Genomic DNA, 14,928 nt, shown 5'->3' with positions numbered 1-14,928 from the left:
TCAACTTTTTTGCTCTTTCTTCTTTGGGTGTAGTTTTATGGAATACAAAAGGATTATGAGAATTTCCCTGCAAAAAGCTCTCCAAAATGGTTTGAGTGTCATCTCTGTTATTCCCTGGAGACCTCCACGCGTGTCCTGCATGCCAGGAAAGTCACGGTGTTGGAGAAAGCCATGCTTTTCCTTCAGCCTCTCACCGGGTGTTACAGCGAGTGGATCCTCTCTGCAAACCCGCACAGGAATTCGGGATAGATGACTGCTCTTCGACAGCCCACCAGTCCTTTCAAGAGCTGAGGGGAAATACTGGCTCTGGAATTGCCGCTCCAGGGTAAAAGGTACAATGGGAAACAAGAACCCAACGGAGCTGGAGTTTTCTAACCCCACGATTGAAATACACTGAAAACATGAATATTCACATAGACAGGACACCGCTGGTCACTGCCAGTCAAGCGCAGGATGTATTTTACCCCCAGGAAAGCAGATGTCCGAGTGCTGCCAACTTTCACTGCTTCACGACAATGCACCTACAGACTACGCTTTGTGACAGTACTTGCCCCATACTTCTCTATGTTAGAGAATTATCCCTTCTGTGCCCCAGAGGGTTTTGGTTTGTCTTCTTTTTAAGAGTATTTAAACTTCTACAGGGCAAAAATCAGTCTACCTCTGCTAGGCACGTGAAGACCCTACATCAACAGTGGAATTGGAGGCAGCAAGTCTCTGAACAGCAGCAGGAACAGTAAAAGCAGTAATGATAGGCTCGGGAAAGGCAGTTTTCTTTCTGGCTCTAGTATTTCTGAAAATATTATTCATAGCTCCCTGAAAAAAAAAAAAAAACCAAAAACAAAAAAAAGAGCGCACTATGCCCAAGGTGCCAGGACTTAAAACCAAAGGGAAAAAAAAAAAAAGGCAGATGAGAGATGTGGAATGAGCAGTGGGCAACTTAGAAAAGGTTTGAACAAACCGTTTTTCAAATATTGATACACACCCACACATATGAAGACATAAGTTCACCACTATTTACAATGTGCTTAACAGAAACATGGCTTTGCTGTAGTTTGCGGTATTGAATGCCTTTGTCTTTAAGTGGCCTTGCATAAGCTTTCACTTCGTATAGACTGTTTAGCAAAACTCTGATTGTATTCTGCCCTCATATGATAAGAGATACAGGTAAGACCTGAAGCTTGTGCTAAACATCAGTCTGTGTCTTTTCCACGATCTTTACCAAGGATAGGACCATTTAGCTTCACCTGAGACTTACCAGGATCATGCTGGATTCAATAACACTTGACATTTGCTAGAAATTCTTTACATCCCCAACTCCCCTTCCTCCCCCTACAAGATATGCACTACTTCAGTCACAATATTTGCCTTCAGGTTAATTCTGGAAAGTCCTATGGCCTGTACATTGAATATTAAAAAATAGTAAAAATATAGTCTACATAATTATAATGGATCTTTCTTGTCTTAGAAGCTTAGGACATCTGCAAGTGACTGTCCCAACACGTAATCCTCTCTAGTATACATGCACTCAGTAAGATTAATTGCACTGCACTTCAGCCCAAACAACAGAGAAAATCCTGTTAGATCATCCATACAATCTTGGTTTATTAATAAAGCCACTTGTAGATACTACGTGGTTGCATTTAAAGTGTTATCCTGGTACTGTCTGTGTATCTGGACAGATATTTTGGGTTGGTTTTTTTGCATAACTCTGCTCACTAAAGACGGGTAGTATATCAAAAACAAAGATATCCAAAGGAAATAAAATTTACGAGTCTTGGCACAGGCAGACATGTCAACATCAACTGAGAAAGAGTCTTACCTGGCAAAGGACACCCTAAGATTTCCAGTCTCATACAGATGCTACCTTCTTCGAACCAGGACCGAGGGTTTATACGGATATAACGTGCAACCAGAGGCACCGGCAACATATTGAGAACTGGGATCTCTTTCTCACTGTTTCCTTCAAAAATCTACATAGGCCAAACATATGGAAATGGCAAGATCAGTTCTTCAAAAAGCCTTTTAGCACTTTCGGTAACAGAATCAGATAAAGTCCCCTGGTACAGCCCCAGGTTGAGGGTGGCTCAGGCCAGAACTGCTCTTCAAAGAGCACAATCCCTCCGTGCCCCTCGGAGAGGGCCAAAGGAGCCAGAGCTCCACGCCTTCTCTCCAACAAAAGGCACCTCATGGGCATGAGATGTCCCCAGGAACCATCAGGCTGACACGAACCCTTGCAAGGGCCATGTAACAAGAAACATGTCTCGTCACAGTAAGACGACTGTCAGGTTGGCATTCACAGACATATGCAGATTTGTCATATAGGATATTCTGAGTCCCTCTCTATATTACGTGATTTGCTCTTAAAAGTAGTGGGACCACTGAGAGACATTGCCTCGTGGTCTTACACTGACTAGTCCGGCAAATGAAAACTCTATGTGGACAGCCCCCGCTTTCCCACCTCTGCCCTTCATAAAACATCTGTTTCGTGATACTCACCACATCTCCAGATTCATTTCTGACAGCAGTCCATGCATGGCTGTCATTGCTCACCAATACTCTGTAAGAGGTCACCCAGTTACTCCTTGAAAAAGACAAAGAGTATCTAAGTTATTTTTTCCATAACTTAGAATGACTGCAGATTTTGTTTCCTGTAATAAAGCTTGTAAGCGTGCTAGCAACGGAAAGCCCAGTGGGCAAAGTCATGCCGACACATGGCTGAAAAAGTGACATGCAAATCTAGAGTCAACAGACAATTAACAAAGCCTAGCATATAGAAGCAAAAAAAAAAAAAAAAAAAAAAGATAATATTCTGTGATTCCAGGAGGGGAGGGATTACTGCTCTCCTTTCCTTTTACATGCAGATTTCGGGATAAATGGCTTATCTAGAACAGATGCACCCAGTGTTCAAAAACCTTACCTTTTCAGCTACAGAACATTTATTATTTCTGCTGTTACTATCAGAGAAGATGGGGAAAAAAAGAAAATCCTCTAGGATGCAAAGTCCATGAATTTCAACCAGCAAAATTTCCATTTCTTCCAACACAGGAACGACTGGGACCTGCAGTCATTCTTGTCTTTATCAGCAACAGGTAGGAATGAAGAGAGAATTGTGTCTCTGCACAGCACAGAGTCCAACTGATCACAGCACGAGTGCACTGGCGCAACGTCTAGATCAATCTTCCGCAGGCTGATCTTTCTGCCTGTTACCTGACTTACAGCAAAATCCCCTTCAATCTAGAAGCAAAATCTTCACTCGTACTTAAATTATGAGTTGTCTGTATTCAGCTAAAGAAGAATACGAGGAGAAATAAAATGCTGCTTCCTATATTCGGAATGAAGTTAAAGCTATGTAGTTTTACACCGTCTGGTAGGGCACTCCCATGCAGCTGTGGAGAAGGTAATGTCCTGACTTTCCTCTCATATTTGTTGGCCTGAAAGGGCAGCAGTAATTTTTTTTTTTTTTTTTTTTCCCTCTAACACCTTCCTGGTTTCAACAGACAGTGACTTGGAGGAGACACGTGGCTTGGAGGCATCTTTGTACCGTAAAGTCAGTCCAGGATGATTAAGTTCTGTTTTCACGTATATAAACTGATCGTGTGTAACCAGCAGCCCTCGGGAGCAGGCATTCTTGAACACGGGTTCTTAGCTAAGCTACACAGATTGTGGGAGTGAAACCAGGCTAAGGAAAGCTCTTGGGACTAGAGTCCCAAAGAAGAGTAGGGGCAGTTATGGGAGAAGCAGCAGAGCGCATGGATCAGAGGTAAAGGAGCATCTGGAAAGACAAACACACACAAGAAAAGTTTCCCCCATCCAAAGCAACTTTATTTGTTTTTCTTTTAAAATCAATAAATAGCATTAGCAAACTACCTATGAACACACACATTGACTTCACTGTACTTATGTTTAACGGGACCAACTAACCTTTACGTGTTCACGAAAAAAGAGAGTCAGGCTTCTAGTGAAGACCAAAAAAGAGGCAGGGGCAGAACGAGAGCAAATTCATCAGCCACATGATCAGCACAAGTTCATCCAGCTTAATCTGCCACAAAATAGTGACCATCAAATAGTGCCTACATCAATGTGTGGCAGCAGAAAATTTATAACTTTAGATTTCCATCTGCTATTTCATTTTCTGAGTAACTGCGAACTCTATTGCACAAAAGATTCAGACTGATGTCCACGATGATGCCTAAACCCAAAGATTAGGTAAGTGTTTAGCAGGATTTAGAAAAGCACTTCTGCATGCGGTATACTAATACCCCCAAAAGTCAAAGGCTGAGATATCATGTGATTTTCAAAAAAATGACTGGACAAACCCAGCTGTTTTACACACTACACCTTTCCTTTGCAAATCTTTCACCAGCCTTCTTCAATGAATAGATATTGCCATCCATGTTATTTTAAACGGAAAAATCTCGACCATTGCCAAACTGGCTGAACTTTTTATTATTGCACTGAAAACATGAATACATCTGTCACCTGTAACACACACACTACTTCAACATTAGTTAAACAACTTTAACAAGTTAGCAGCACACTGAAAATACTAATTGTCTGCCTGTCAGTGGAAGATCTCCTGGGGTCGGGGATTTACTGGAGATCTGTGAAGTGCCATGGTGGCATCTCAGGTCTTTATGGCTGTAAAATGATATACAGCAAAACAGACAGTGAATTCAGTGTACTATATCACTTTCCACTCACTCTTGTAAAGAACTTTACCTTCTTCCCTCAACTTCTCTACGATCACAAGCTGAAAGAATGCAGATTTACTTCTAGCAAAGATGGAAATTAGGAATTTTGGAAATGGCCAACATCAAAACTCCAGGAAGAAAAAAAACAGTAATTTTTTCTGATTGAAAAAGAAATCAAGCTTGAAAGCAAAACTCACGGGTTTGAACTGGGGGGGTGGTGGTAGCGTACACGTTCAGTGCACAGCAAGTGGTGTTGGATGTTTTGGCTGGTTTTGCGTTTTGTCATTGTTGTTTTGGGGATTTGTTTGTTTGTTTTTAAATATTCTTGGCAGTTTTTCAAAATCACATTAAATGGCCAAAAGAAGCAATGTCACAAGCCAAATAACATCATTGCTTCTGAAGGATTACAAAACTTTTTATACTTCAACTGCACAAATAAGATTAGGAGGGCAAATACAACACATCCATATTCTTTACTCTACGCCTGGAAAAGCAACTCAAACAGAACATCTCAGTCACATAAAGACAAGACAACAGTGGACATTCTTTATAATTGAGAATTTTGTAAGACAACCCTTGTCACATAGAGAGCATGTGAGCAAGAACCAGCTCATTTTACTGGCATGAGAAAGCGTTGCTGTTACACTCATGTTTCCAAGCTACCACTTTTGTTTACTGTATTTTAATTTTCTCACTCCCTACGGTTACGAAGGTTCAAACTTCTCCCAAAGGAAAATGTATACTAATCAGTCGTACACATATTCCATCTTGAGTGACAACAAGTAACATGCTTTTCAGAGGCAGTCCGCCAATTAAAATACAAATGGGACTACATCCAGTCGTGTACATTTGCTGTATAGAAGGACTACGGAGGGTCACAGGAGGAGATAAATCAGTGTAATGTATTAAGTCACACACCACATCCTATTAACTGTGCCCGCCTGTGAGGAACATGCGTCCACTTTGCATTTGCTGAGATGCAGAATCAAAACATCACAGGTGACCAGATTCTTCTCCCACTGGCACTGAACGCAAAACTACCTCTGGGGGCTTAAATTCTTCCCCCCTTTTTCCAACGTCGTAAGAAAAACAACTTCTGCTAATATTAAAAATGCTGCTGTAAATTCAAATTCCCCTTGGAATCACATTCCCGTGGTGGGGAAGGGGACCTTATGCACGTATTTCTGTTTTCCGAGCATCTGGGAAACACGCAGAAGATAACGCAGAGGGCTCCTGACCAGGCAGCCGATTATCTTGAAATACTGGGTGTTTCCAAAGATACAGACCAGCAGAAGAGCATTCACATACTAAATCTTCTCGACCTCTGCAGATATGCCACACACGTGTGGCACAGGAGGTCTGACATTTCCAGGAAGCGGATGGAAGTGCTGCGTGTGCTCCAACCACCAGCCAGTCCGTTTGCAGTAAGCACAGCGCTTCCCGGATTTGGAGAGTTTAATACGTACATGGTGCTCCGTTCATCCACACAGACGCAGAAATCTGAAGCTTTCAGGGAAATCCATCACAGAAACACGACAGCTGAAGCAAAGTCTAGTGCTAGAAGAAGCATTGGGGGATGCCACCTGCTTTGTGTCGTTACCTGATGGCAGGAAGATCCATCTCATTGGGTTTGGGATTTGCAGACATTAATTTCTGCAGCACGTCACATTGAATCTTTTCGGGGCCCATCAGCACTGAACAATAAAGCTGTCTAAGGAAAGCTGACAGCAAGCTATAAAGCTTTACCGTACTTTGGATGTCCCTATGGATGTTTCAGAGAAGCTCTTCTGAAGTCAGTCTGTTAAAATCTCCCTGGACCTACTATCACATTCCGCAGACAAAAAATACAGATATTTGTTCATTTTACAGAGTCAAGGAGACATTCAGGGGAAGTCCCATGCCAGCATTGAGAAAAGAGTGTGTCAATTACCGAGCTCTTTCTTGGCAGGAAGATAGGCAATGCCGTAGTTATTGCGTACCTTCAAAAGTATTCGAGGTTGCCTCCAGTTCACCATGCTCCAACACAAAGTGCTACTTACATGAGCGCCTCATGAATTTCATCAATGCTAGAAAAGGATCACGAGATACAGATTGGACAGGAATCACTTGGATTCAGGTGCTTCCCATTAATAATTCTTTTCAAAACTTAACACCAGCCTTATCTCTTCAGGAGGAACCTATCTGAAAAAGCTCAGTATCTATCACCAAGATTAATCAAGTCTCTTCACAGAAAGAAAATGCAAAATCAAATACAATTCCAATTCACTTAATGGGGTGAGGTTTTTTAATTATTATTAATTAGTTGGTTTTTAATCTGTAAATGCACTAGCTTTAGACAAGGCTTATTTGAGCATCTTAGATTTTTAAAGTCAGTTTCTTGTGACGCATGGAAGTACCCAGCTTGTCCATTTCCCATCCAAAACCAGACAAGCTGAGAAATTAAGTGAATTGCCCAGGGACAAAGAGGAAACCCGAATCAAAATGGAGAATTAAAAGCAGATCTCCTACAGACGTAGCAGGTTCCCATGCAGAGGCTCTGCTTGTCCTTACCTACCCACATCACCCGGCTACCGAGCAGAGGGAGAGACGACATGACAGCACCAGAACAACACAACAGCCTTCTGCCTTGCCTTCCCCAATGCAATTTCCTTACTTTTCTTTATGTATATTAGACGCATAGATAAATCCCAACTCAGCGCAACACACAGCTGAGCGCTTGTCCTGGTTTGAGGTCAAACAGGACCAATTTTGTTCAGTAACTTCGCTTCTTAGCGGGGCCTCTCTAACTACTGACATTAACTGCACATTGTGCAGTCAGCGTTCACTCTCTCAGAGTGATCAGACCAATGTTTGCAGCTGATGCCCGGGCATGGCATGCAGAGAGGCTCCTGCTTACACTCATTGCTCTAACCCCCAGGGCCAACCAACTTTGCTATTTGCCACGTTGGAGGGTCGGAAGCAGCAAAGCATAGTGGGGTCCCACCTGCGGGGAGGAGCGGACAGGACGGGTGACCCAAACCTGACCAACGGGGTATTCCAACCCATCTGCCTCATGCTCAGTATAAAAGCTGAGGGATCAAAGGGTCAGCGCTCTTCCTTCAATGGCCGACGTCTGAGGAGGACTCTGTTCGTCTGCCTGTGATCCCCATCCTGAATGCAGATCCAGAATCCAGTTCCCCTCCGTCACTGAGTCCAGCCTGGGACTGCCCCAGTGCCAGCCGGTGACGTGATTGTCATCTCAGGAGCTTGATACGATTTTGTATATATTTCATTATTTCTTTATTTTATTATTAATATTTCATTAAAGTAGTTTAGTTCCTTCTAAACTCATAAGTCTCTTTTCCCTCCTCTGCCTCTCTCTTTGAAGAGGGGTAGAGGGGAGCATCTGTCGGTCCCATCTGGGGTCCCTCAGGTCCCCAGTAGAGGATTTTGGCCTAAACCACGACAGTGGTAAACGAGCAGCAGTGGAGGATGCCCAGCGTTGGGCTGCCCGGCCTCCCGCAGGCGAGTGCATCAGCCGAGACTTCTGACTATTTGGACAGGGTTTTATTTTGTTTGAACAGCATCTGCTGCACGCAATATTTTCAGGCCAAGCTTATCAATTACGGAAAGCTGAAACGGCAACAAGTGAAATAAATCCGATACGCTTATTCTACTTTCTAAGGATGCTTTTCCACCTGAACAAAACCCCGCGTGACTTGAGACAAATGAGGAAGGTAGGCAGGTGCTGGTCAGCAGAAGCTCAAGCTCACAGTGGTGGAGATGCTGGAGATGAGACTAGCAAACATTGGTAGAGTTCAGGTTAGTATCATCTGCAATGGACCTGGCTCCAGCTGAACATATTTTCCTTCTGCTGTCACATAATCTGATTTATCGCTGTTACAACCCACCCAAATTAACAGAAAATAGAACCAGACTGGCACACAAATGTGTATCTTCCAATAATATATAAATTGGTTAGCCAGAATACTTGTAATAGCAGTATCTCTTTACCAAAAAAATGCTAGGCAAACCTTAGATTAATCTGTAATCATGCAACAGAATCAGCATGCTGGCAATTAAATGGCTTTCTGGTTGAAAAAGCAATTTGTACTCTCGTGCAATTAAATACAAACCCATTAATATTAATATTCTATAATATTTATGCTTGTAAATTTTAAATCACCCACTGCCCAACAGTTTCAAAAATAAGCCAAGTCAAAAAACGTCCAGGCTAACCACAGGTAGCCCAGCAAGCTTTACAAACTAATTAAAATAAATATGATTTAAGAGATGGAGCTTGACTAGCAAGCAAGGGTATTTTTTTTAATAATTGAAATCTTCAAATGTTTAATTTTTAAAATTGCTTCTAGCTGACTTAAATTAATATACTGCTGTGAAATCCGGCTCCTCGGAGGCCCTATGAAGAAAAGCTCAGGGCCAGCATTTCACTTGCTCAGAATGAATTAAACACAGATTTTTCAAAGCTCTCTTCTCAAGGAGGGGACTTGGGGTTGCAAATGCATTTCCCACCCAACAGCTGTCACTTACAGACAGATTTTTTTTTTTTTTTTTTTTTTTTTTTTTACAAGATTTTAATCTCTGACCTTCCTGGAAAATCCAGTGCCGTCTGTGGGTGTCTCCTTTTCCTGTTGGACATTCAGACAGTAACACCTGAAGGCGGTGTTAGGTCTCCTGTGTGGGGTCAAAGACATCCTCTACTCCAAAGATTTCTATGGTACTAACGCCTGTGAGTACCATAGAATCTCTTCGCAAAGAGATTTGCATGCGTTTGAAATTCTTCCTTCCCCCTTTCATATCTTCTGTGTCTGCTAAGCAAAACCAAGCTGTGATTCCTTCTCTTCTAAACCTCCTATTGGGACATTTTAAATTCTCTCTTGCTTCCTTGTGCCTATCACACCTTTACACATCAGTCACATATTTGAGAAAAATCTGAACTGTGCCTCACTATCCCTTTTTGTCTCCTTCCCGTGAATATTAAAGTGACGGAAAATGAAAAGCTCTGGCAGTAACCAGCAGATACTGCCATTTGCGTGCACAGCTGTGAGTATATTTTAAAGCACTGCTGAAGGGGCTCACATCTACCACACGCACACGAGGATGTGGCCAAGCACCGGTTGGTGCCTGCAGGAGGGATGCCGGCTGGGGAAGGATGCCGGCTGGGGAAGGATGCTCAGGGCATGGGCAGGGGGAAAGGAGCAGCTGCCCCATGTCCTCTGGGTAACCCCACACACAATCATTTCTCATTGCAATTAGTTATAATACACATGCAAAATATACAAATCAAGGCTGTGGTTAGTAAGTGTGAGTAATCTGTTGCAGCAGACACCTGTATGGAAAAGGATGTATCCTTTTCCTAAAGGCTTCAGCTCATTTGATTTCAAACTGTAGTCCCTTCCACTGAGGTTAAAGAGCTTTCCTTCCTCTGCTGAACATCCCCAGTGAGCCTCACTGGGCAAAGTGGGTTCTCTCCACACACCACCACCCTTTCCCAGTGCACTGCAGTGGTTGACCAGGCAGGAGTCACCTGCCGTCCCTCATGGGGATGGCAGTGACCTGCTCCCTCCCAGTGCCACACGGTGAGTCACCAAGTCTTTGGCAGGAGAGTCATAACTGGAGCAAGAGCATCACGACAAATCATGCCTGCAATAGGACATCATCAGCTTTGACGTTTTTTATCAAACAAACTTGTGAAAGTATAAATACATTCCTGGGTGTGCTGTCAGAACTCCACCGACATGGGATCATCTGAGCTGGTCACAAACCCAACTCCCCAACGCTGGGAGGAGCGGATGGTGGGTGTTCATCGGCAGTGATGATGCCCTGTCTAGGGCACAAGAATCGGGGCGGAAGATTAACATGGCACAGGAATTGAAGCTAGAGTAACTAGATGGAGAGCGCTCGAGGCTGAAGCTGCCAAAAGCTGACTTTCAGCGTTGCAACAACTGAGATCCCGCGAGACGGCTCCACCAAGCCAGAGTTAACAGAAAATATAATTTATTAAGAAAACCAATCATAAACACTAATATAATATGTAAATAGTGACATTGATATATCAAGGGAGCTTTTACTACCCTGAATTCAGGTTGTTTTGTAACTCCCATCAATACACTTGATATGATTTCAGTGGATTTGGAACAATTCACTCTGTGAGAGTGTGACTTTGGGGAAGATGTAACAATCGCTGCAGTCCTGTCACCGAGACAGGGCAAATAACAGTTGGCGCTGATTTGATGCACCGTAACAATTCATGTCAGTGCAGAGCAGCTGCTTATTCTAATACATGATTTGGATAAGACATTGAGACATTTCCATTGAATTTGTTGAAGTTTCATCGGGGTGTGTTTTCACAGCCCCTGTGCGGGGACAGGAGATACTGCTTTGAAAGCCAGTGCCAAGGACGTTGTCCTTGTGAGCCGGACAAGATTTAGGGTTTACTCTACTTTGCTTTCAAAAGCAGCATTGTGCTGCTGTTGTATTTTGCCCCTTCTTCGTGTATAAAATTTTGTTTTCTTAGGTATCTGTAGAAACAACTCAAATATATATGAGTAACTATTATAGTATCCCAAATGCTAACCCAGTTACACTGAATAGATTAGCACCGCTCTTTATACTCTTATTATTAATGCTGAAGATTATCTCTTCATGAAAGCCAATCTTACAATTCAAACCATGTTCTTAATACCATGAATGGCTGATAAACTGTGGAGGAAGCAAGGATATTTACCCTCCTGCAAGCAAGTGAATTTACCACCTTGCAATCCTCGTATATACACTGTCCATAAAAGCAAATTGCAGCTCCTGAGGAATTGCCAATAAACATAAATTAAATTTGGGGCAATAAATTAAAATTTGGGGTGGCACATTCATTTTGTGACCAAAGAAAGAGAAGAATGCCGTACCGCCAAAGTGAGAAGCAAGTAAACTGCACTGACCTGAATTTATTCTCACCTCCATCTCTGGAAGGTACCCAGCCTGCTACAGACCTACAATTCCCGAAGGACAGCTTGTCAGACGGGATGCCGGGGGATCACGGAGGGCTACACTGCACACTGAGAAGGCCGAGGGTGTACCATAGAAAATTGCAAAATTAGACCCTATTCAATTCCAAATATTTTGCCTTTAGCAAAAGCATGATCAGACACAAAAATCAAATCTGCTGGATATTTATTACTTGGTATCCCTACGGAGTAGCACAAGTCAGACAAGTGACCCAGCAGGGCGTATGTCATGGTGTCTACACTACCTTCTGCTTAAAACGTGGCTTCACCAGTGATGAACGAAAATGGCCAGTTTAAAAGTGGGTGACTTTACAAGCAATATCTGTAAGTCACTGTAATTATTCCTTCCAGCCAGCAACGCCATTGATTTATTGCCTCCTCCAACCAACTAACCTTTTAAGCCCTGTTGCAGGTTCGCAAGGCACACAGATTAACCTCTACCCCAAATCAGAATTTGGAAATTGACACCCCTCCTTTTTCTTTTTTTCTTAAAGACAATTATCTTGCATAAAAGTAAATTATCTTCAATGTTTTCATGAGGCTGAAAGGTCTTAAAGAAAACTTGGAAATAATTCTATTTTGATTATTTTCTAAAAATCTCAGGATTTTGCTCTGGAATTTGAGCCTTCTGCACAGATTATTTCATCCATGCTTTTTCTTATTGCTGTTATTTTTTTATTTCATGACGTGCAGTGATAGTGTGCGATTTAACATGGTTGAAAGATTAATTTTAATAAAATGCACCAAGCCACGAGTACATCTCACTCACTGAAACATTGCATCCTCTTCTAAAAATGAAAACATCCTCTGCATCGAGACAGCCTGAAGCTTTATATTACAGTCAGTACACATTGAGTCTATTTAGACATGTGGGTTTTCTCTTGATACAAATGATGGTACTGAATTATCAAAAGATTGTTTGGGTTGTGGGAAACATGTTCCTATGTTGTTTAGATTCTTGCCAAACTGCTAAGAATGATTAATATTTTCTTTCCCTCTGTCAAGAGATGCATATTTTAAACTACCACATCATTGCTTTAAATACATGGCACAATCCCGCAGCGATGCTTCCAGGGTCCCGTGAACAGTTGTTTAAAGATATTTGGTTCATAAAACTGAAGGACGCATTGGCAGCAATATAAAGAATTACATGTTGTATTTCTCCCCCAATTATTCAGCCATAAACCCTCTTGTAGCTCAGCTATGGCACCATCCACCTCTCAGAGGAGGACGTCACATGCCTTTCTATAAAGGTCACATCGCTCACACAACTTTCTCTGGCCCGAGAAGGCAAAACGAAACAGCCCTGCAAAGAGATGTGACTAATATCAGTCTATCAAGTACTAGATATTCATAGAGAAACAGCGTGGTAACTGCCCAGAGGCGCCCGTCTCCAGGTGTTCTCAGTTCCTACAAAGGAACTGGTATTCTGCCCACTCTCAAGGTGTTACCTCTTATTCATATCAACCCACACTTGTGGCACGTCTGAGTTTTGGCTGTCTTCAGTGTGAAAATTAAATAAATAAATAAGAAACAAACCGAAGAGCCCTGGTTCTTGCAGCTGGCCCCCACTTTACCTGAGAAATTTAAACATCTGCAGATTTTCTGGATAACGTAATCAGAGTTTGCCATTTATGATGGTAAATGAGCACTTTGTCATGATTTCAGGTTTCCCAAGAATGCCCGAGGTGCCTGAACAGCAACAGCCTTTGAGTCCACGGGCTTGCTTTGACCGGAAAAAGGAAAGACTCCTCAAATTCAGGAGGTTTTGTTCAAAGCCTGGTTTTGCTTGTTACAGGAAGAAGGAAAAAAAAAAAAAAAAAAAAGCAGAAAATTTGATTCCATATGACTATCAGGGAATTCACAGCCAGGCAGTCTGAGCACAAAAGTTGACTCAGAAGTGTTTTTCCTTAAAAAGGAAATGATTAAACAATTCAAGCATTCGCTACTAACCAAGCATGGGTTCCTTCTTTCCCGAGTCAGGTCACCTCAGCTTTCAAGAGCTGCTTCTGCACCTTGGCCTCTTCCTCCTCAAGGCTCTCCTGTCGCAAGCACAAGAGCCCTGGGCAGGCAAGCAGAGCCACGGCCCACGGGGGAGTCAGACGAGAAACTTTCCCAGTGAGACTGGGAGAGGAATAACCGAGGTGAAGCAGCTCCTGCCAGCACGCAGTAAGTGACAACTCCATGTATTTTCATGTTCTGTGCATTATGTCAGGTGTAACCTTCAATTCATCCATTGCCCACAAAACTCCAAAAAGACAATAAGCCAGGCTGATGTGAATAGACTGACGCTGGGTTGGAGAAGAACATCAGCAACACAACACTAGAGCTTCTAGTGCTGCTGTAAAGGAGTAAAGGGTTGCTTCTACCACCACTATTCCAGCTCTGGCTACAGCATCAGAAATAAAAGTAGAATCAAAGGCGAATAGCGCGAATAACCAGGGAGTCCTTGCCTGCCCTCCCACGTCATTTTACATGTCCTCATCAAGTTGGCAGCAAGAAGCTAAAGGGACCGGGACAGGTACAAACCTGATCTAGGCAGAAGCTCAGAGAAGACTTTCAGTCAAGTAAATTTTTCCACTTTGTTAAAGTTTTTTGTTCAATACAAAGAATAAATAATAAAAAAAGGTTTTCTGATTCCTTTTCACTATCCCATCATAGCACTGGTGAACTTAGCATATATCCTAGTGTCTTGATTTTTTTTTTTTTTTTTAATATAACGCTGGGAAAGTCTCCAAGGCTTAAATGATAATCTTACCTTGGCCCTCAAGCTTGGCAGGCTTTTGTTTCTAATACAACACAGATCACAGGGGTGTGTTTTGGCTGTCCTACCTGAAAGCAGCTTATTCTCCAACATATATTTCTATTCATTATGAAAGCACTGTATTCTTGTCACATAACTTCAGGAAGTTGGGAAGGTGCCTCAGGTAACACAACGGCATCTTTTTGTACAAACTTTCATATCGTAAATAGCCCCTTTTGATACCACCATAGTCAATCATTAAGTATAAGAGAAGGAAGCTCATGAGTCTCCTTTGCTTCTACTGCCCATTATAGAAAAACAGTCACAAAAGAACCTGCCCACACCAGTAAAAGTCCTACCAGCCTGTTTCTCCTGGTCTGGTTTACACAAGGCAATTCGCTGCATGGAAGCCCTATGGCTACGGTCAGGTCATGGTCTCTTGAGTTTGCCACAAGCAGCAAAGCTTCCACCAGAGCCTTGGAATGCCACCCTA

General features: G+C 42.5%; 1 protein-coding gene across 1 annotated transcript in view; it reads right to left on the bottom strand.

The window, feature by feature from the left end:
• The window catches only part of CPXM2 (carboxypeptidase X, M14 family member 2), a gene marked incomplete at both ends in the record, with an annotated part of 80,406 nt that overhangs the window by 26,810 nt on the left and 38,668 nt on the right, over window positions 1-14,928 (bottom strand). Inside the window, 2 exon segments of the mRNA XM_082486698.1 lie at window positions 1,820-1,970; window positions 2,497-2,581. Coding sequence (XP_082342824.1) covers window positions 1,820-1,970; window positions 2,497-2,581 — 236 coding nt within the window.

This window comes from Vanellus vanellus (assembly GCF_965231255.1).
Source record: "Vanellus vanellus genome assembly, chromosome: 7".
In the NCBI taxonomy this organism is placed as follows: Eukaryota; Metazoa; Chordata; class Aves; order Charadriiformes; family Charadriidae; genus Vanellus; species Vanellus vanellus.
This window is presented reverse-complemented; position numbering and strand designations above follow the sequence as displayed.